Here is a 22,126-nt window from a genome sequence, read left to right on the forward strand (position 1 = left end):
GTGCTGGGCTGAGCACACCCCACACAGCTCTGCCCGGCATGAGGAGGTGCCCTGCCTGCCCTCCTGCAGGCTCGTGCTGGGCCGGCTGAGCGGGGATTCCCTGGGAGGGCAGAGACACCTCCTCCTCCCCACATGGGACACAGTGACCATGAACTCGCTTTTGGGTTCATGGATTTTGGGGCTCGGGGATGTGGGAGTGTTCCCTTTGAGGAAGCCCTTGAGGGAGGGTGAGGCAGGCTGGAAGCGCATGGGCAGCTTGCAGCCCGGCATGCTCTGGGCCTGGCCAGGCTGGATGGTGACTCACGCCCGCCTGTCCGTGCCTGCCCATCTGTGCCCGACACGCCCACACTCACCGTCCTCCTGCTGCAGAACCAGGACCACGTCCGCCTGCTGCAGTGTGACCTCGTCTGCCTGCTTCGCAAAGAAGGCCTTGGTGATCTCCACCTGGGGCAGGTCTGGGTAGGGCAGTGGCCATCACAGGGCTATCAGGAGGCGTGGGCCGGGCTCCACTCCCCGACGGCCTCCAGCAGACACACCCCTAGGGCCGGGGTACCCCACCTCCCGACTGCTGGACCCCACCACAAGGCCAGGTGCCAGGCTCCCTTGGGCTACAGTGGGGGCCAAAGTGCCCAGCCGTGGCAGAGGGCCAGCCCCGCAGGCCCCCAGCCCACACTCACCTCCTTTGTTGGAGAGGCCCTGCCACTGTCTCTCGCTGTGTGTGAGAGCCACGATCCAGCGCGCCCGGTCACTCCTGGGGGCCAGAGACAGCACGAGTCAGGCCTGGAGGCCGATCCCGCCCCTCTGATGTTTCCTGACTTCTGACAGCCACCCATGGGGGTCCGTGGCAAGAAGATGGGTGGTGGGGGTGGGCAGGAGTGGCTGGGCAGACTGTGCCAGGCAGGCTAGCCCCCAAGTCACCCCAGCCCCAGCTCACAGAGTTGGGTAGCAGCCACACACCCAGACCCCAGCCTGCTGGACCCAAGGCCACCCCGTTTCCTGGCACTGGGTCCTAGCTCCCTGCCCCTCCATTTGCTGTGGCAGACTCAGCCCCAGCATCCTTGTTTGGAAATAGGGCCCAGAGCTGTCCTCGGTCAAGAGGAGCTGAGAGGGAATATGGAGACTGGCGCACCTGCGTGCCTGCCTTCCACAGGGGCCCTGCAGAGACCCCATCATATGCCCACTCCCATTTCAAGCGCCAGGACCACCCTGCTGTCCAAACTGGCCCCCACTGGCCAGGCTCGCTGCACCCCAGCAGCATTGCGGTTTGCCTGCAGCTGTGCCCTCAGGGCCCAGGGCTCTCCTGCCTTGGGGCCTTGGCACGGCTCCACCTCTGCTGAGCAATCCCACCCTCCAGCCCCACCTCCCTCTGCTCACGTGGGCTGAGCCTTCCACAGGGCGCCCCCCGCACCCCACCCCCCACCTTGTTTCCTTTCTTGTTCCCACTCCTGGTGGCCCAACTGTTGGTGCGTCCCCTCCCGGGAACATAAACGCCACGAGGACAAGGCCGTTTCTGTTCTGTCCCCGGCTCTACCTCGGCACCTACGGCAGGGCCAGGTGCACGGTGGGTGTTCAGAGCCAGCCGTGGAACAGCGAGCGAGGCAGGCAGACAACCCGGTCCCCGTGGAGCTAATGTGCCTGGGGCCTGGGAACCACCCTCCTGGGAGCCCCTTACGCAGAGTCTGAGGAGAGCAGGAGCTGCTCCTGGCGGCCCTCACTGTTGCGAAGCAGGGTCACTTGGAAGGCATGGGGCACGGAGGAGCTGCGGTTGCCGCCCCCGGGCAGAGGGAGCTCAGACGGCTCTATCTTCTCCACCTGGATGTGGTTCATCTGGGCGTAGTCCTGGACCACGTAGCTCTCCTCGCTGTGGGGACACAGACAGTCAGTTGGTGGGACCATCCCACCCAGCTCCTACCTGGTGCCTGCTGGGCTTCTGGCCAGGTCCCACCCGGCTCCCCTGCAGTGGTGGGGAGGCAGCCACGGAGGACAGGCTCCAAGAGTTCCCCCATCCCACAGAGCAGAGGCCACAGCTTTCGAGTCCTCCTCGTGGCTGGCACAGGCAGACCCTAGTCTGCAGGAGGCCAGAGGCTGCACAGCGAGCATCACCTGCCCCCGAGTGTCACACAGAGCATGTCCCGAGTGGAAGCCGTGCCCCAGCTCTGAGGTCAGAGGGGCCCAGGGCCAACTCCCCCAACCTCCTGCCCCAGGGCCAGCGGCCCAGTGTCCACGGAGCGGGGCTCCCCACACCCTCCTGCCCTAGTGCCACCTCTTCTTCTTGGTCACAACCAGGACATCGTTGAACAGGAACAGGTAGCACGTTGGCCGGCTGGCGATTTTTCGAAAAAGTCCAGTTTCTTCCACTAAGAACAGCTCCCCACGCTTCAGCAGCCACCGGGAGGCGGAGATCAGTGGGAGGGACTAGGGGGATAGAGCCAGGATGAGCAGGTCCCCAGGGGGTCAAGGACACACAGCACTGGGTCGGACTGACCCCTGCCTCTGGACTGTCCCCAGTAAGGGTTGGATAGAGGAAAGCGGCACAATGTGTCCAGGCCTCAAATCAAGGTGCGACAGGCTCTGGACCAGATCCTGCCCGACAGCCCAGGGCTGGGTGACCACTGAACATTTCACCCAAGCCAGGACCCAAAGGCCAGTGCTGGGGAAGCCTCCATGCACACCTCACTCCTCCGTGGTGGGAGAGCTCCATGGCGATTATGCAGACGCTGGGCCTCCTGGGCACAAGGGCCTGCTCAGCCCCGAGGGAGGGTTGGCAGGCCCCTCCGTGATGACCACGCTCCATGTCTAGAGCCTTTCCTGGCTCCTGAGCCACAGAATACCCTCCCCCATGCCTGGTGCTGAGTTGCTGGAGTCAGTGGGGGGCAGAGAGATGGCAAAGGCCAGGGGGTGAACAGTGCAGGGGTAGTGGGGGTGGGCTGTGTGGGGGTGGGCATCGCAGTGGAGGGTGGCAGCACGGGGCATGGGGTGGGCGGCACAGGGGTGATGGGGGTGGATGGCACAGGGGCGATGGGGTGGGCGGCATGGGGGTGATGGGGGTGGGCGGTGGTGGGGGGGTAAGGGGGGTGGGCGGCACGGGGGCGATGGGGGTGGGCGGTGGTGGGGGTGTAAGGGGGGTGGGCGGCACGGGGGCGATGGGGGTGGGCGGCAGGTGGGCGGGCAGCGTGGGGATGATGGAGGTGGGCGGCACGGTGGCGATGGGGGTGGGCGGTGGTTGGGGGTAAGGGGGGTGGGCGGCACGGGGGCGATGGGGGTAGGCGGCATGTGGGCGGGCGGCGTGGGGGCGATGGGGGTGGGCGGTGGTGGGGGGGCGATGGGGGTGGGCGGTGTGAGGGCGACAGGATGGGCAGCGTGGGGATGATGGGGGTGGGTGGTGGTGGGGCGAGGGGGGTGGGTGGCACGGGGGCGATGGGGGTGGGCGGTGTGAGGGCAACAGGATGGGCAGCGTGGGGATGATGGGGGTGGACATCTCAGTGGGGATGGCAGCACAGGGTGGTGGCGTGGGCAGCGTGGGAATGAGGAGCCTACCCACCAGCCCCCGCTCCTCAGCCACTGTTGACACCTCCCCACCTGCTCCCTGTGGGGCCCGCCCACCGTACCTGTGCCCACTATAGACTCACCTCCCACTCCTGGCCTGTGCCACCACCCTCCCTCCTGGATGAGCCTGCTCTCCCCACCCCCACACCCGTTTCCAAGACCAACTTCAAGACCACGTGGGGGTGAGAGCCCCACTCGGGGGTGGGCCAGGCCTGGGAGGGGGTCCTTGCTCTGCCAGGGGCAGATGTTCTAGGATCAGGGAGACAAGTGTGAGGCCTGCACGGGTGTGGGCTCGGCAACAGTGGCGCGAAGTCACCGCCCTAACGCCTGCTCCAGGCAGCCGGCCCTGACCCACCCTCCCCGAGCTGGGACCCCTGTACCCTTGCTCGGTTGTCCATGGCCCTGAGCGAGGGTGGCCTGTAGCCTGTCACCCACTCCTTGCTCCCCCCTGAAGGGCACCCACTGGAGGGAGCACCAGGACAGGAGACCCACCTGGGCCCGCCTTGTGGGAGGGGCCCTGGGCTGTCCTGGGACAACAGAGGACGGGACCAGTGTGTGGGATTGTGGGTGGTGGGCTCTGGAGGGAGAGGTCCGAGCCCCGTCCATTTGTGACAGGGACTAGGGCTGTTGGGACCTGGGCTGGAAATATTTCACCCTACCCAGAATCCGGGCCTCACTGGGAAACATGAGATCTGGGCCGGCCCTGAAATCACCCTGTCCCCTCCCCTCTGTCCTCAGGCCCTGCCCAGCCCCTGAGGGGCCAGCAAGGAGCCCTGGCCCCGGTCAAGCGTACTGACAGGGCCACTCCTGTTGCCCCCTCCGCTTGGTCACTCAGGGCCTGGGGTCTGCCCTTCGCCCGTGCAGTCCTGGGGATGGAGCAAGGGCCACAGAGGCCCACCCAGTGGGAGTAGGGGAGGGGACACAAGGGACACTCCCAGATGGGGAGACTGAGGCCTGGAGAGACCAAAGGCACCAGCCCTAGGAGGCCCAGCCCCCAGGCCTCATGAGGGCAGGCACCCACTCTCCAGCCCTCAGGCTCAGGGGTGTGACCTCACACGCAGGCCAGCAGGGCGGGCCGAGTGGGAAGTGGCCTGAGTTGCCTGATGTCCGGGGCCACCTACCTTGACCTTGCTGAAGTCCAGCTGCGTGTGCAACGTGTACATCTGCTCCATGCGCTCCATCCTGTGGGCCCCCTCGTTGCACTGCCTCACCAGCTGCAGGGCATGGTCCCCGTGTGAGGGGCTGGTGCTGCAGGGCCCTGGCACTGCCCACACGTTCCACAGTGTGCCCAGGACTCCTGCCCAGCCAGCCCCTGGCTGCCCACAGTGCCTGCCCTGGACCAGCTGTGCCATAGGCTCATCAACTGTGCAAGAGTTCCACTGGCTCTGGGCCTCAGTTTCCTTGTCAGTGCTGTGAAAGGCTTGGGATGGATAATCTGAGAACTTCCAGGCCTCAGTTTCCCTGTCAGCGCCGTGAAAGGCTTGGGATGGATAATCTGAGAACCTCTGGGCCTCAGTTTCCTTGTCAGCACTGTGAAAGGCTTGGGATGGATAATCTGAGAACTTCCGGGCCTCAGTTTCCCTGTCAGCGCTGTGAAAGGCTTGGGATGGATAATCTGAGAACCTCTGGGCCTCAGTTTCCTTGTCAGCGCTGTGAAAGGCTTGGGATGGATAATCTGAGAACCCTCGCTGCCCTGGAAGGTAGGGGGAGCCAGCCCTATGCCACCAGGTAGGGTGGGGTGGGGACAGGGTCAGGGTACAGGACTTGGGCAGGACTGGGGCCAGGCCCCATCTTACCTTGCTGATAGCCTTCAGTGCGCGGCTGGCGGCCTTGTACCTCTCGGAGTGGCCCTGGGTCTTGAGGCAGAGCGTCTGGATGAACAAAAGACACGGGACACAAAGTCCCCTCTGGCATCCCAGGTGTAGAGGCTCCCACCATCACCAGACCCTGGGTGGGGCTGCAGGGTGGTCAAGAGCTGCCCCCAGAGGGCTCCTGCAGGGCCCCACCACCAGCCCCTGAACGGCCTCTGCACCACCTGGAGCTCTGCCAGGTCCTCAGGCCAGGTTGAGTGGGAACAGGAGCTAGCACCCCTGCCTGGAACCTTCCCTTCCCGTTCTTGGCCATCTCCATCCTCTCCATCCAACCTGGGGAATCGTCAGTGGAGGCCCCCTGGCAGCCCCATTTCTGCACATCCCTGGGGCCCCCAGGAATTTGAGGTTCTGTTTGGCTTGGGCAGTCCTGCCATGTGTAGCCTCAGGGAGCTTAGCTCAGTCCTGCCATGTGTGGGGCTGTGTGTACGGGCAGCACGCACACGTGTGACTATGCCTGTGTACTGTGTGCGTGCATGTGTGCCTGCATGTGTATGCATCCACATGTGTATGTGTGCACTGGGTGCATGTGTGTGTAGTGCCTGTGTGTGCATGTATGCAAACGTGTGTGTGCACTGTGCGCACATGTGCATGCATGTATATGTGCAATGCAGTGTGTGCACATGTGTGCAGGCATGTGTGTATTGGTGTGCATTGATACACATGCATTGTGTACACATGGGCACCCATATACATGAGTACATGTGCACTGTATATACATGTGTGCGTCTGTGTGTACACCTTTTACCGTCATGCGTCCTCTGCCCTGTGGCATCCCACACACACAGCCCACGCTGCTGAGCCCCTCTGAGCCCCTCTCTGCATCCACAGAACGGGGAGAGAAGGTGCTGGGGACAGGGCTACCACGTCTAGGAGGACTGGTGGGGCGGGGGCTGGGAGGAGGCTCAGCAGGGCTCTGGGTGATGCCAGTTCCAGATCGTCAGTGTGCCTAAACCTCATGAACCATTGAGTAAGTGAACACAAATTCGCCAAGGGCTGGAACAGCTCCCGGCACAGTGAGGTCTGTGGGTGGCGGCGACCACAAAGTTATCCTGGTTATTAAAGCCATCTTAGGATCATAACTATTAGAATATCATAGGCCAAGCCTGGAGGAGAAGGTCACAAAAGGGTAATCAAGGGGGAGATCCGGCAGTGGGACCCCAGGACAGTGTGCCCAGCCCCAGCCCCAGCCCCGGGCCGTGGACTCACATCCGTCAGGAGGGGCAGCCGGGTCACCCGCTGCATGGGGAGGATCAGGAAGGAGAGCACGGGCAGGCCCCCGCATGCTGGCCGCCTCTCAATCTCTCTCAGGACCTCTCGGAAGGCAGTGTTGCTGCTTCTGCAAGAGGACAAGGCTGTCCTTCCAGGCTCTGCATGGCCGGCCTGTACCCAAATCAGGCAGCACCTGCAGAAGCCGGGCTGGGAGCAGGAATGTGCTTTGGGAGACCAGGGTGCAGGACGCTCCTGAGCCACCCTCTGGGCCTCAGGGCCACCCACTCACGTCAGCTTCTGCAGCGTGCGCTGCTGGTAGACCTCGTTGGAGCAGTAGGCGATGTAGGGGTGGAAGTGCTTCTCGGCGTGCTCCTCCAGGATGTCACTGATGTCCTCGACCAGTACCTGGGCCTTGTGCCGCTGCTCCAGGTCCTCGAAGAACCTGAAGGCAAGGAGGGGTGAGGAGGGTGCCACGGGCCTGGTGGTCGGGCCCCATGTGTGCACACACACAGACGTGCATATCACACACACTCATACATATACGTGGCAGGAGCTGAGCTCAGCTCCCAGAGTCAGCAAGCAGCAAGCACTCAGGGCAGGACCCAGACCTGGGATGCAGGACAGCAGGGAGGGCAGGTGGGAAGTGGTCACAGAGCCCCCCGCCACGATCCCACGCACTGGCACTGTCCCTCTGTTGTCCAGGGGCAGCCCCAGGGGCTGTCTCCAAAGGTGGACCCGTTTGGACCTCCTGTCCTGGTGCCCTGTCCAGTTGGTGCCCTTTGCCCTTCAAGTTCCTTCCAGCTAAAATGACTGGGCCTCCACACAGGCCCGGGCCCCCACTGCTGCACCCGCCTGCCCCTGGGAAGAAACTCAAGGACGGAAACTCAGGGGACAGGCACAAGAGCCCAGCCTCTGGGTCACAAAGAGGGGCGATGCCTGGGGCCACCCTCTCCAAGGATGAGTCCCCAATCCCAGGCAGCTCTGCTGGTCGAGCTCCTAGCTGGGTTCGCGAACTGTCGGTTGACTTTCACTGGGTCCCCCACCCCGTCCTGAGTGAACAGTCAAGGCCAGGGGGGCCAGGTGTGGGCTCTTGGCAGACTCTGACCTCCTCCGTGACCCACGCCTCGGCCCGGGGTGATCAGGACGAAGGGAGTTAACACTCGGTAAGAGCTAGGCCAGGGCTGCCGGGGTTCTGCCGCCATGGGCAGCCAGAGCCACCCACGATGTTCACTTGGTGTGTGAGGCGGTGGCCGGAGCCTTGTCCATCCCACAGACCCTCAGAGCACCCAACCTGAGACCACATCCATGTCTCCAGGCCCCTGCCACAGGAGGTCCTCCCACCCCAAGAGCTCTGTCCTTCGGAGGACTCCCTTGCCCAGCGTGGAGGTGGGCGGCAGTCCCTCCTCCCCCTGCTCACTGGGCCCGACTGGGCCTGCCACCCACACAGGAGCCATGCTTCCTGCAGGGAGAGCGTCCTGAGAGCTGCTTGCCCTAGAGAAGCCCCAGGAAAGCTGCAGTCCCCGTGGATGAGGACCCAGGAGGCCATGGGAGGCCTCGGCTGCTGGATGAGCAGGGCCATGACACGTGTGGGTGCCGAGGCCGGCCAGGCCAGTCAGCAGCTCACATGGGAGACTGCAGGTTCTGAGAAAGGTCCGGGAGAGCTGCCCACCAGCCGCCGACCCCAAATAGCGATGATTCCCCAGAGAGTTCACTGTGAATGCCAGGAGCTGTCCAGGACCCAGCTGGGGGAGGAGGCTGAAGCTTCCCGCCCTGGGGCAGCAATCTAAAGCCCCAGAAGGTCAGAGGCAAACACACGGCTGCCTGAGGCAGAGGGGACTGGAGGACACAGAGCCTGCATGGCTGGGGGCAGAGCTGGGGGAGGGGCAGCCGCTATCCCAGACCCCTCCCCCTCCCCCTCCCCCAACCCCAACCCACAGAAGAGTCAGAGTTTGGGAGTTTCCCATAGCTGGTCCCTGGAGCTCTACAGGAAGCCCCTGTCTCCAGGGACAAGGCGGCTCCCCGCCCACCCTCAGGGCCCCAAAGCTCCGCAAGGGCACCCCACAGGCAGCAGATGGGTGGGACTCGCCAGGGGCGGGGCTGATATAAGAATGCGCCAGCAGCCACCACTGTTGGAGCAGCCCCGTGCCAGGCACTACAGGCCCCTAATCATCTCCCAGCACCACCCGAGCCCATGAGGGGGCCAGAGGCACCGCCCCTCAAGTTAGCATCGAGGCTGAGGCTCAGGAGACCGAATGATGCTCCAGAGTCCACCTGTATATGGGGAGCGGCACAGGGTCGAGACCACACACACCCCTGCCCACGCACACCCCTGCCCACGCACACAGGCCCCTGCCCACGCACACACACCCCTGCCCACGCACACACACCCCTGGCCACGCACACACACCCCTGCCCACGCACACACACCCCTGCCCACGCACACACACCCCTGCCCACGCACACAGGCCCCTGCCCACGCACACAGGCCCCTGCCCACGCACACACGCCCCTGCCCACGCACACACACCCCTGCCCACGCACACACGCCCCTGCCCACGCACACACACCCCTGCCCACGCACACACGCCCCTGCCCACGCACACACACCCCTGCCCACGCACACACACCCCTGCCCACGCACACAGGCCCCTGCCCACGCACACACACCCCTGGCCACGCACACACGCCCCTGCCCACGCACACACACCCCTGCCCACGCACACACGCCCCTGGCCACGCACACACGCCCCTGCCCACGCACACAGGCCCCTGCCCACGCACACACACCCCTGCCCACGCACACAGGCCCCTGCCCACGCACACACACCCCTGGCCACGCACACACGCCCCTGCCCACGCACACACACCCCTGCCCACGCACACACGCCCCTGGCCACGCACACACGCCCCTGCCCACGCACACAGGCCACACCCCTGCCCACGCACACACGCCCCTGCCCACGCACACAGACCCCTGCCCACGCACACAGGCCCCTGCCCACGCACACACACCCCTGCCCACGCACACACACCCCTGCCCACGCACACACACCCCTGCCCACGCACACACACCCCTGCCCACGCACACACGCCCCTGCCCACGCACACACGCCCCTGCCCACGCACACAGGCCACACCCCTGCCCACGCACACACGCCCCTGCCCACGCACACAGACCCCTGCCCACGCACACAGGCCCCTGCCCACGCACACACACCCCTGCCCACGCACACACACCCCTGCCCACGCACACACACCCCTGCCCACGCACACACGCCCCTGCCCACGCACACACGCCCCTGCCCACGCACACACGCCCCTGCCCACGCACACACGCCCCTGCCCAGGCACACCCCTGCCCACGCACACAGGCCCCTGCCCACGCACACACACCCCTGCCCACACACACCCCTGCCCACGCACACACACCCCTGCCCACGCACACACACCCCTGCCCACGCACACAGGCCCCTGCCCACGCACACACGCCCCTGCCCACGCACACAGGCCCCTGCCCACGCACACAGGCCCCTGCCCACGCACACACGCCCCTGCCCACGCACACACACCCCTGCCCACGCACACACACCCCTGCCCACGCACACACACCCCTGCCCACGCACACACACCCCTGCCCACGCACACAGGCCCCTGCCCACGCACACACACCCCTGGCCAGGCACACAGACCCCTGCCCACGCACACACACCCCTGCCCACGCACACAGGCCCCTGCCCACGCACACAGGCCCCTGCCCACGCACACACACCCCTGCCCACGCACACAGGCCCCTGCCCACGCACACACACCCCTGCCCACGCACACAGGCCCCTGCCCACGTACACACACCCCTGCCCACGCACACACACCCCTGCCCACGCACACAGGCCCCTGCCCACGCACACACACCCCTGCCCACGCACACACACCCCTGCCCACGCACACAGGCCCCTGCCCACGCACACACACCCCTGGCCAGGCACACAGACCCCTGCCCACGCACACACACCCCTGCCCACGCACACAGGCCCCTGCCCACGCACACAGGCCCCTGCCCACGCACACACACCCCTGCCCACGCACACAGGCCCCTGCCCACGCACACACACCCCTGCCCACGCACACAGGCCCCTGCCCACGCACACACGCCCCTGCCCACGCACACAGGCCCCTGCCCACGCACACACGCCCCTGGCCAGGCACACAGACCCCTGCCCACGCACACACACCCCTGCCCACGCACACACACCCCTGCCCACGCACACAGGCCCCTGCCCACGCACACACACCCCTGGCCAGGCACACAGACCCCTGCCCACGCACACACACCCCTGCCCACGCACACAGGCCCCTGCCCACGCACACAGGCCCCTGCCCACGCACACACACCCCTGCCCACGCACACAGGCCCCTGCCCACGCACACACACCCCTGCCCACGCACACAGGCCCCTGCCCACGTACACACACCCCTGCCCACGCACACACACCCCTGCCCACGCACACAGGCCCCTGCCCACGCACACACACCCCTGCCCACGCACACACACCCCTGCCCACGCACACAGGCCCCTGCCCACGCACACACACCCCTGCCCACGCACACACACCCCTGGCCAGGCACACAGGCCCCTGCCCACGCACACAGGCCCCTGCCCACGCACACACGCCCCTGGCCAGGCACACACACCCCTGGCCACGCACACACACCCCTGCCCACGCACACACACCCCTGCCCACGCACACACACCCCTGCCCACGCACACAGGCCCCTGCCCACGCACACAGGCCCCTGCCCACGCACACAGGCCCCTGCCCACGCACACACGCCCCTGCCCACGCACACACACCCCTGCCCACGCACACAGGCCCCTGCCCACGCACACAGGCCCCTGCCCACGCACACACGCCCCTGCCCACGCACACACGCCCCTGCCCACGCACACAGGCCCCTGCCCACGCACACACGCCCCTGGCCAGGCACACAGACCCCTGCCCACGCACACACACCCCTGCCCACGCACACAGGCCCCTGCCCACGCACACACACCCCTGCCCACGCACACACACCCCTGCCCACGCACACAGGCCCCTGCCCACGCACACACACCCCTGCCCACGCACACAGGCCCCTGCCCACGCACACACACCCCTATCCACTCATACCCCTGACCATGCATACACATGCACACACACCCACGCATATACACCCCTGCCCACGTACACACCCCTGCCCGTGCACACACCTGTCCACACACATACATCCATGCACACAACCGCACACACACAACCATGCATACACACCCCTACCCCGACACACCCATGCACACACCATGCACACCCACGCACACCTGCCCACGCACACACACCTGTCCACACACACACCAATGCACAGACACCCGTGCACACACCCCTGCCCACATACACCCATGCATACACACCCGGGTGCTGGATGCTCCCGAGTCACCCTCCAGGCCTCGGGGCCAGCCCACTCACACACACCCCTGACCACGCACACACCCCCCACCCCCCACGCACACCCCCGTGCATGGCTGCAGCTGCATGTCCGGCCTTTCCTCCACCTCCAGGCCCTGCAACCAGAGCTCAGGTCCAGCCACCAGACACCTTTGGGTGGAACATGACCCAGAGCTGCAACTAGAGGCTTCCTGCCTACAGGTGAGCAGCTTGTGGCCACCGCTGCCTGGGTCACACAGCCCTCTGTGGCTGGGCGTCCTGGTGGGATGGTGCTTGGCAGTGGGGCAGGGCTGGACCCCTGGGAAGTGCTCCACATCTTACGAACAACCTGGATGCTACAGCCCCAGTGCTCAGCCCGGCCCTGGGGCCAGCTCTTGGTGGCCTCAAGGACCATCAGAGGTCATCACACTCCATGGGAGCCAGCAGCTGCCCTAAACCATCCCCGATCAAGGTGCAGCTCAGGCTCCCCAGGGCCTGCTGCCGACGGTGCGGTGCCCATGGGGAGAGGCACCTTCCCGGCAGAGGACCCTGTGCAAAGGCTGTGGCGTGGCCTCACCTCTGACTGGCACCCAGGACATCCAGGATGTTGGAGAAGAGGTGGTGGTGCTCCATCTGCGTCACGGTCGCCCGCAGCTCCTTGGACTGCAGGAACTCCTCCACCAGGACGCTCAGGCTGTGCTGGTAGGAGAACTCCGATGTGAGGATCTCGAACATGGCCTGCAGAGAGGGGCCTGGGTGAGCCCCACAGTGACGCTGGACACGGGCGTGCCTCGGTGGCCAATTCTCAGAACAGGAGGACATGCCCCGGGTGGCAGGGCCCGGTGGGGACAGGAGTCCCGGACAGACCCCTGGATGGGACCATCAGGATGGCCAGCCTGGAGACGCCAGCCTGACGTCCCTGGGTGCCCCTGGCTGGGTGCCTGATGAGCCGCATGAAGCTGGGCAGCGACCCCACCTCCTCGTCAGAGAAGCGGGAGATGGCGGCCCCTGGACTCCGAGGATTCACCCGGTGGCGCGAAGGGGCTCTGTGAGGGCCTGGTGCAGGTGGAGGCACAGCCCGGGCCTGTGTGAGGCGCTGGTGAGTGTGACGGGGCCTGGCGCTGGAGGTGGCCGCAGAGGGATGGCCGGGTGGCACCACTGTGGCTGCTGCCCCTCCCCGGGTGTTGCATGGCCCAGGCCATGGGGGACAGCCCTCCCGCCCAGGGCCCTCCCCTCCAGCCCAGGGCCCTCCCCTCCCGCCCAGGGCCCTTTTACCTCCTGCCTCTTCCGCTCCTCAGTGGAGAGCTGGTCCAGGATGCCCAGTTCCACCACCTGGGGGGACACAGGCCCAGGAGCTGCAGGTCACACATCCTGGAAGCCTGGGCCAAAGTCTCCCTTCTTTCCTCTCCTGATGGACCAGGGCCAACATTGCCAGCAGAGGCGGGGCCCGGGCAGAGCACCCACAGCCACCCCACACGGCTCAGGGAGGTCCGATCCTCGAGTAGGCCTGTCCTGCCCAGGGTCTATCCCCGTCATCTTCCTCTCTGTGGACCCTCCTCAGGGCAGCCGCCCCCACCCCCGCCCAGCCAAAGAGCCGCAGAGCAGCCCAGAAAGAGCATGGGGCATCCAGAGGGAAAGGCCAGAGGACGGGAGATCTTGTCCCGAAGACCTTCCTGGCAGACGGAGAGGCGTGGAGCCCACCCAGGGAGGAAGTGTGGAGGGCAGGACTGTGACTCAGACCCCACCTGGGCGAGGCGAGTCAGTGCCCTGCCTGGAAGGTATGGGTGACGCTGTGCCCGCCGGGCTCCCTCCTCCTTGGGGCCCACAACTGGCGGGTCGCCTTGGCGGGAGCGTGGCTCGCTTGGGGGAGCGCGTCAGGACCAGCGGGGCTGCTACACTGCCCGGGGGTCCCCTCTCCCCTCTGCAGCACTCAGGCCACCCTGATTCGTGCTCTGCTCCTCACTGGGCCGGGCAGAAAGGCCTCCCACAGCGCCTGGGCCACGGGTGAGTCCCCCATTCCCCAAGCCAGTGCCTCCTTCCTATGCAGGGTCGGAATCTCTGGCAGTTACCAGGGTGCAGTACTGGACACTATCCCAGACAGAGGGAGACCACACGCCCCCAGCTCCCAGCAGGGGAGTAAGACTGCACTTCCAGACCTTTCTATCTGTGGGGAGGCTGCCCGCTGCCTGCCCTCACCCCACACTGGGCCTGCCCTGGCCGGGGTCCCGGGGTACGCAGCACCATGGAGCGTGGTGGGCGGGTGCAGTACCAGCCCCTCTGGATGGCAAACAAGGAGCCCCATTGTACCACAGGTGGGGGCCCGCCCTCCCTGCTTCCCGCCACGCCCACGGCCACATGGTCCCCTCCCTCGGGCCTCAGGGCGCGGGTCACATGCTGGTCCACCTGGGGTAGGAGCAGTCACCTCCCCCAAGCACAGGGACCACTGCCAGGCCACGCTCTCCACTGAGACCCCCGTAGGGCAGAGACGGGCCCCCCGTTTCAGATACGGAAAGTGAAGGAGTGGCTTGGCCCTGGCCTCAGCTCCAAGCCCTGGCCCCTCCTGTCCCAGCTGTCTCCCTACGAAGACCCCTTAGCTCTCTCCTGGGGCGGGGGCCCTGGGAAGGGACTCATGGTGCCCGCAGCTCCCTGCAGGGCAGTCTGAGCAGGGCCGGCCCTTGCACGCACAATGGCAGGGCCCTGCATGGGCAGGGCGACTCTGAGGGCACAGGAGGGAGACTCCCAGGTCCACCACCCACAGCCGAGGGGCTTCTGGGAAGGCTGCCCACCCTCCCTGGGAGGACTGGGCTGCTGCTGGGGACCAGCCACCTGGGCTCAGGGAAGAACAGTGGGGGGACCCCTGTGGCTTCTGCCTGCCTGCCTCTGTGGGGCAGCCTCACCCACCCTCCGGCGCTACCTCCGGGAGCTGGCTCCAGGTGATCTGGGCAGGCCGGTAGCTCTTGACCACAATGGTGGTGTCCATCTTCCGGGCTCCCTCGGGGCTGGAGGACTCATCAAGGATGTCATCATCAGACTCCTGGCTGGTGTTCAGGCCCCGCTCCTGGATCTCCTGGTAGAGCTGGGGGTCTAGAGAGAGAAGGAGGGTGACCTGTGGCCCTGGGGGATTGGAAAAGGCTGCGCCTCCCTGGAACTTGCCGGCTGCGCCCTCCCAAGGGCATCTCAGAGCCCATGATGACACAAGGCAGCACAGGCCCTCGCGGGTGGGTCCTCTAGCACCCACAGGCTCTCACGGCTGTATGGGAGAGGGAGGCTTTGGGAGGGGACTGCCCCAGGCTGGGCGCCAGTCCCAAGACCTCTTCTATGCCACAAGCCCCACCTGAAATGGGCTGGTCCCGGCTCAGGGCACCTCCAAACCCTCACAGCAGCCCCCAACCAGCCTTACCCTGAGACACGGGGCATTGCTGCTGTCTCCTGGGGACACTTCCCAGAGATTTCTGTAGAGGAGGCCTGGGTACCCCCTCCTGGGCCCGTCCCTATCCACAAAGCTTCTGGGGGATGGAGGGCGCCACTGTGTCTTGGGGCCTCAGCTCTGGAGCTGGGCACTTGAGGCCTTAGCCCTCCCCAGGCCTCACTGCCTCCGATCTCTACACCCCTGTGCACTTTGATCCAGGTAGCAGGCACCTCCCTATGTCAACCTCCCCGTGGGATGTTCTCATCTCCCCCTAGCAGGCTGAGTGTGCACCACTGCCACCCCTGCTGGAGGCCCCAACACATGGCTGCCCTTCAGCCTCGAAGAGTCCGGGCAGAGCCCGTGGCGTGGGGCCGGCACCCTCTGATCTGGCCTCGGTACCCCAACACGGCCACTGTAGGCTGGGCCCAGTACACATATGGGGTGTTCAGGGCAAGACTGGGGGCTCTGTCTGTGCCCTGCTCTTCAGAACACACAGAATAGAGTCCAAGTGAACTTTCTAGACCTTTCTAGACTCAACAGGGCTACATGGTGAGACCAGCCACTGGGACCTCAGGACCTCAGCCTCTGGAAGGATCCCGTCAAACAGCTTTGGTGACCCCGAGACACCAAACCAAGGCCCACCCGAACCCCAGGGTGCCCCAGTGAGTCCAGCTTCAACTGGAACCCAGCCCAGCCCAGCCCGCGGTGCCTCCCAAAGCCACACTCACCGTCCTTGAAGGAGCCCTTGTGCCCACGTTTCCGCCCCAGCGTCTTCTGCACAAAAGAGACACAAAAAGCGCAGCTGTCAGCTGAGGCGGGTGTGGCCCACAGCGATTCTGCCTCGGGACCCCAGAGACCTCACGGCTCCACACGCGAAGCTGTGCCCAAGAGATGTCAGCTCCAAAGGGCCTCAGGGCTGCCAAGCAGAGGCCAGGACAGGTGGGAGGAGGGCTCAGAGCAGGCAGGACAGGTGACTGAGGGTTGTCAGGTCCAGGAGGGCTGCTTGGAGGAGCAGGAAGGGTTGAACTCATCTCAAAGGGATGCTCAGGAGAGTTTCGAGCAGGACTGGAGGGAAGCCGGTGGCAGGGCAGTTACGGTGGGGAGAGGGCTGTGAAGGGACAGTGGGGCAGGACACAGGCCCCTGGGGACCAGGACCTGGTGGGGCAGGTGAGCAGGGACTGGTCAGTCAGTGTCTAGCCCCAAGCATGGGCCTGGGGGCCCCAGCAGGAGGCCGGGATGGCAGAAGCGATGGGAGGGACTGGGCTCCTGGGAAGCCCCCAGGCTCAGGTGCCCGGCTCGGAGCCCACCCTCCTTGGCTGGGACACCACACTTTGCCGACGCCACAGGTGTGCCGATTCCCGGAAGGAAAGGGGCTGATTTCTCGGAACGAGTTGGGGCCTGTAAACTCCCCTTACTGGTTGGGAGCGTGTGGCACTCCCAGCTGCGCCTGGCCTGGCACCCTCAGCCCCATGCCCCGCACCCCACCTCAAGGGCTCCCCCTAGCCCCCTTTTGACCTCCAGGTCTGGCTGGAACTGTTGCCTCCCCCACCCCTCGACCCCGTCCTCTCCTCCTGTCTGCCTCTACCCTAACCCTCCTTCCTCCGGGACCCTACCCTGACCCAAGGCCACGGGGAGCCCCCTCCTCTGTGCTCCCAGCAACCCCAAGCTGCCCTCAGCCCAGCCCTCGGCATTCTCCCTGCCCTGGTGGCCCTCTGAGGACCAGGCCCATGCCCCTGGGCTCACTTTGGAACCCCAGCACCAAGCATGTGGCAGGTGCCCAGGAAGTGTCTGCTGACTGCATGAAATCAACAGTCAATGAAAGAATGAGCCCCGTGGGCCTACTCCTTGTGGGTGCAGAGAGTGCTGGGGCCCTTCCAACCCCTGGGGTGCAGGCGCCTGTGGCAGAGGTGCCGAGGCATTTCTGAGTCCTGGGCGTCTCAGGTAGGCACAGCAGGAGAGAGCCGTGACTGAGGATGGTGACTGGTGCTGGAGACATGGGGGGCCCCACCTCAGCCACCATCGGCCTCCAGTGGACGCCAATGGGACATTCTGACAGGTGGTCTTGGCATCCCCTGAGGCTGGCACTGCCACTCACAGTCTGGGCAGGAGCCGGGGCTGAGGAGGCAGCAGTGACGGCAACCAGTGAAGAAGACACTCTGGCACGTGCCTTCTGTGGACACTGTCCAGAGGACGCCCAGAGGACGGCTATGATCTTTGCTTCCACATGGGGAAGCCAAGGCTCAGGAAGGTTCAGGAACTCACCTGGGTCACACGGCACCTGCCCCCGCCCTCGTCCTTCACTGAGGCAGCCCATATGCTTAGGGCCTGTTTTCCAACACGTCTGAGCGAGGCACCCAACAAGAAGGGTGGCCCTGGGACCAGCCCTGTACCTGCTCTGCATTCCTGAGGGTGCTCAGCGCTGCCAGGGCCTCCTGATGGGTGGTTCCAGAGCAGCTCGCCTCCCCTACCCCAGCCCTGCCTGAGCCCAGACCCACCAGCTAAAGAGACCAAGCAAGGGCCGGGCGCGGTGGCTCAAGCCTGTAATCCCAGCACTTTGGGAGGCCGAGACGGGTGGATCACGAGGTCAGGAGATCGAGACCATCCTGGCTAACATGGTGAAACCCTGTCTCTACTAAAAATACAAAAGACTAGCCGGGTGAGGTGGCGGGCGCCTGTAGTCCCAGCTACTCGGGAGGCTGAGGCAGGAGAACGGTGTAAACCCGGGAGGCGGAGCTTGCAGTGAGCTGAGATCTGGCCACTGCATTCCAGCCCGGGCGACAGAGCAACACTCCGTCTCAAAAAAAAAAAAAAAAGACCAAGCAGGGTGGCCAGAGTCCCAGTCTTGGCCGGGGGGGTGTCCAGGTGCCATGCCACTCTCCCTGAACACAGCTCCCAGCTCCAGGGCTGCCTGAAATGAAGGCCTGACCCCCAGCCTCAATGGATGGTGACTCTGAGGATGAGGGACACTGGGCCCAGGAACCCCAGCAGGACGCTCTGTCCCCTGGGCCCTAGTGACACATGCAGCCAGGCTACACCCTGCCCAGCGAAGGGTCTGCCGCCACCATGCCCCAGACCTAGAGCCACCGCCAGCAGGCAGGGAAGCAGGCTCTGTACAGCGGGAGCGTGCATACTTCTCCTGAGCCCGAGGCCGCTGCACAGCTGCCCCGCCTGAGTCCCTGTCCGGAGCTGCGGGGGCAGATGGAGCCCAGGCCAGTCACTGCAGCAAGGTCACCCTGAACCCTGTCATCCAGGCAGGCTGGCTCCTGTCTGGGGCTTGGAAACAGGGACTGGGCCCTTCCAGGGATCTGCCCTCCAGCAAGGCTGGGAGCGGGGACACCAGAGTCTGGGGCCTGGGTAGAACCCTCGACCTTTCTGAGCCTCTGCTGCCTCGTCTGTAAGGTGGGATCTTCACACTCACAGATTGGGCTGAACTGGAATAAACCAGTTGAGAGTCCTCATGCAGCAGGTGCTTACTAACGGCAGCTGCCACGATGCAGAAGATGACAGTGGTGGAGACGGCCAGGCCACCCCTCTGCCTAGCAGCACCCTCCCCGCGGTCCACGCGGGCAGGCCCCTACCTTGTTTTTGGCTGGGTTCCGAGTGTGAGGCTGGCTGGGTTCCTCGGCCAGAGCCTGGAGCTTAGGGCTTAGCGGGATGGCGTCCCCCTGGCCACCTGGCTTCCCCAGGCCCTTCATGGCCGCCCGGTAGGATTGGTTCCGCAGGTTCCGCCTCAGCATGCCCCCGGGGTCCTTGTCCATGTCCATGTCGTCCAGGGAGAAGCTGGGGGCTGGGAGGAGCTTAGGGTCCCGCCGGGCGGCCTCCCTGCTAAGTACAGCCGCCCCGAAGCTCTGGTGGCGGGCTGGGGTCTTTGCCTTGCTGGCCACGGCCAGGCTCTTGGGGATCAGCTGCTGGGTGCCCAGCTTGAGGGCCGCCGGGCTCTCTGTGCTCAGGACGATGGGCCGCGGCTCCTCGTGCCCTGGGGACCGAGGCTGTGGGGGTGCCGGGACCTCGGGCTGGAAGACGGCATTGTCCCTAACACGCAGGGAGCCACGGACCATCGGGAGCCCAGAGGCTGGGTTCCCACTGGTATCCAGCCGGAGCTCCGAGTGGAAGCGGTATTCCAGAAGCTTCTCCTCCAAGGAGCTGTCTGAGTGCCGCTGGGACATGCTGGGTGGCTGTGGGGTCCTGGGGAAAGGGCAGAAGTGAGGGTCTCGTGAGGCTGCTCTCCCCTGCCCCCTCAGGTGTCCACCCCGCTGCTCTTTCGCGTATGCCTGGCTGGGGCCCCAGTACAGCTCCCAGGACACAGCGTGCAAGCACAGCAACGCAGCCAGGAGCAGAGTGGGTCAGCGGCACAGCCAGCCCTAACCACCGGGAGCCAGCCACGTCTGACGCCGGAGGCTGGGCACAGGACGGGATTAGGCAGGCACTGGTTTTCTGAGCTCCAAGGGACCAGGTGGGCACAGCTTATGGGGGGAGGCTGGACCTCAGAGGCTGGGAGGCCACACTGCTTCCTCTGACGGGCAGCACGCGCTGAGGACACATTCCTGAGCCGGGAGGCAGGTGGGGCAGCTCAGGTGCAGGGCCCTGGAACCCTGCAGACCTGGCCTGGACTCCTGGCTCACACCTGGCAGCCAGGCAGCCTCCTGGAACCACTTCCTTGTGGTGAACACGAAGGTGCTGGTGCTGCGCTGGGGGCTTCCTGAGGTCAGCATCAGCCACAGTGGCAGTGACCACAGCCTCTGCCTCACTGGGGCCTTCCAGACGCCCGAGCCAGGCTCTGCTGGTGGGGGTCAGGCACATTTGCCCACATGCTCCCGGCCCGAGCCCAGGCCTGTGTGATTCCCCTCTCTCAGCCACGCAGGGACATGACTGTGGCGGACTGTCCATGGAACATTTCCACACACCAGGCAACACGCTGGCATTTTTCCACGTTTCTGAACTGGGCATAAAGCTGACAATTCTGGTTTCAGGGAGTCCCACCAGGCACCAGCCTGAGAGTCTGGTATGACACCTGGCCACTGGGCAGGTATGGTGGCGGCAGGGGTGGCAGCCCAGAGTCCCACGTACACCACCCAGTGCAGGGCGGGAGCTGACCTACAGACATCGTTGTAGCCCGACTGCCACACCCCGTGGGCTGTCCCACCCCCACCACCCTCCTGCCCGTCCCTCCTGGCAGCACGTGCCCCCCCAGCCCATCTGTACCCCACTGTTCCCTTCATGGTCCAGGGCTGGCAGCCCTGCCCCGACACTGCTGTTTCCTGTTTCTCACCTTCCTCCTTCCAGACCCAAGGCAGGGCTGCCCTACTGCCCCTTGGGAATGGCACAGTCCTGTGACTGACTTTGGGACATGTGTCCCCGCCAGGTAGGAATGTGGAGAGCCAGCTCTCGACCTGCCTCTGCACCTTCCCTGGGTGCCATGACTATGAGCTCACGTGGCTAGGCAGAGCCCCAGTGGCCTGGACCCCGTGTGACCGAGATGTGCAGAGCCCCCAGCCGACACGGCCTGCAGGAGCCGGGCTTGGAGGTCTGTTTCCAGGCACTTCGTGGGGCTTTTGTGGCTACACATCACCTCCTGAGTGACAGCACATTGCTTGCCACAGCGGTCAGGCCCACAGCAAGCTTTCACGCCCCAGGCTGCTTGCAACCCTCAGGCCACTGAGCAATGGGTTCTGAGGGTCTGGTCTCCCAGGCCTCCCAGCTTTCCCCTCTGCTGCTCAGGGGCTCCCCACACGTGTCAGGGGGCAGCCCTGACCGAGGCACGTGGTCAAGTGATGCTGCCTCTCTGTGCCTCAGTTTCAAAATCTGTAAAATGGGCACGATAAGAGCAAGGCCCACCTCCTGAAGGTACTGCAGTAAGTGTAAAGCGTGCAAAGTGTGTAACAGGCCTGGCCGGTGTGAGGCCTACATCCACGTTGTGGTGACCAAGCCTTGCTGAATCAAAGACAAGCTCACGTTCCCTATGCTCAGGGAGCTTTGTAGGTTCAAAGGCAACAACATGGAGAAAACTCACTGCTTTCATTCTTTCCCTTTTAAAACATAAATACAAAAACAGTAAGAGCCACCACTCAGTATGCCTCCTATACACCCAGAACGTCACATGCATGAAAATGACCGGAGTCTCTCCGGGGTGGAAACTGATTTTTCTGATGGGAAAACAAGGCTGGGTCACTTGCTCCAAGTCACCTCCTACAGGGAGGTTGCCTACAGTCAGCCACACAACTGACCTGAATTCACACTTTTGGAGCACCCGCAGGGCACCTGGGACACCGCTCTGTCCCTGCTTAGCCCCAGGAGCCACCAAACTCTCCCAGGACACACATTCTCTGCTAAAACCATCCCAGGAAGGCACGTGCGGCTGAGCCTCCCAGGCCCTAGGGAGGGGCGGCCCCCACGCTGGCTGGGAGGGTACATTCCTCAGGACATTCCGAATCACCAGCCGAGGACAGCAGCAGACACAGCAGGCCTCCCCCGGGGCTGGTGTCCATGACACTGACCCGGCGCTGGTCTGCACCATCCCAGGATCACCCGCTCACAGTAACGTGTCTGCGTTTTACCCAGGCCTGGCCGAGAAATCTGTTTCTTTTAGGTTTCTGTCTACACGCCAAGCAGAACGCACTCCAGCGGGCAGCCAGTGTAGG

The 22,126-nt window shown here is 65.0% G+C and overlaps 1 protein-coding gene across 3 annotated transcripts in view; it reads right to left on the bottom strand.

Annotated features, from left to right (window-relative positions):
• The window catches only part of ARHGEF16 (Rho guanine nucleotide exchange factor 16), a 29,258-nt gene that overhangs the window by 875 nt on the left and 6,257 nt on the right, over window positions 1-22,126 (bottom strand). For all 3 annotated transcript variants that reach the window (XM_001082733.5, XM_077978771.1, XM_028840869.2), the window contains exons 2-14: window positions 19,067-19,673; window positions 16,217-16,262; window positions 14,994-15,163; window positions 13,355-13,411; window positions 12,657-12,817; window positions 6,916-7,068; window positions 6,624-6,753; window positions 5,343-5,417; window positions 4,668-4,760; window positions 2,264-2,415; window positions 1,673-1,861; window positions 678-751; window positions 354-455 (exon numbers count right to left, since the gene is read on the bottom strand). In XM_001082733.5, coding sequence (XP_001082733.4) covers window positions 354-455; window positions 678-751; window positions 1,673-1,861; window positions 2,264-2,415; window positions 4,668-4,760; window positions 5,343-5,417; window positions 6,624-6,753; window positions 6,916-7,068; window positions 12,657-12,817; window positions 13,355-13,411; window positions 14,994-15,163; window positions 16,217-16,262; window positions 19,067-19,654 — 1,990 coding nt within the window. In that variant the 5' untranslated portion in view covers window positions 19,655-19,673. The remainder of the gene's footprint in view (window positions 1-353; window positions 456-677; window positions 752-1,672; window positions 1,862-2,263; window positions 2,416-4,667; window positions 4,761-5,342; window positions 5,418-6,623; window positions 6,754-6,915; window positions 7,069-12,656; window positions 12,818-13,354; window positions 13,412-14,993; window positions 15,164-16,216; window positions 16,263-19,066; window positions 19,674-22,126) is intronic.

This window comes from Macaca mulatta, chromosome 1, assembly GCF_049350105.2.
Source record: "Macaca mulatta isolate MMU2019108-1 chromosome 1, T2T-MMU8v2.0, whole genome shotgun sequence".
NCBI classification, from domain to species: domain Eukaryota; kingdom Metazoa; phylum Chordata; class Mammalia; order Primates; family Cercopithecidae; genus Macaca; species Macaca mulatta.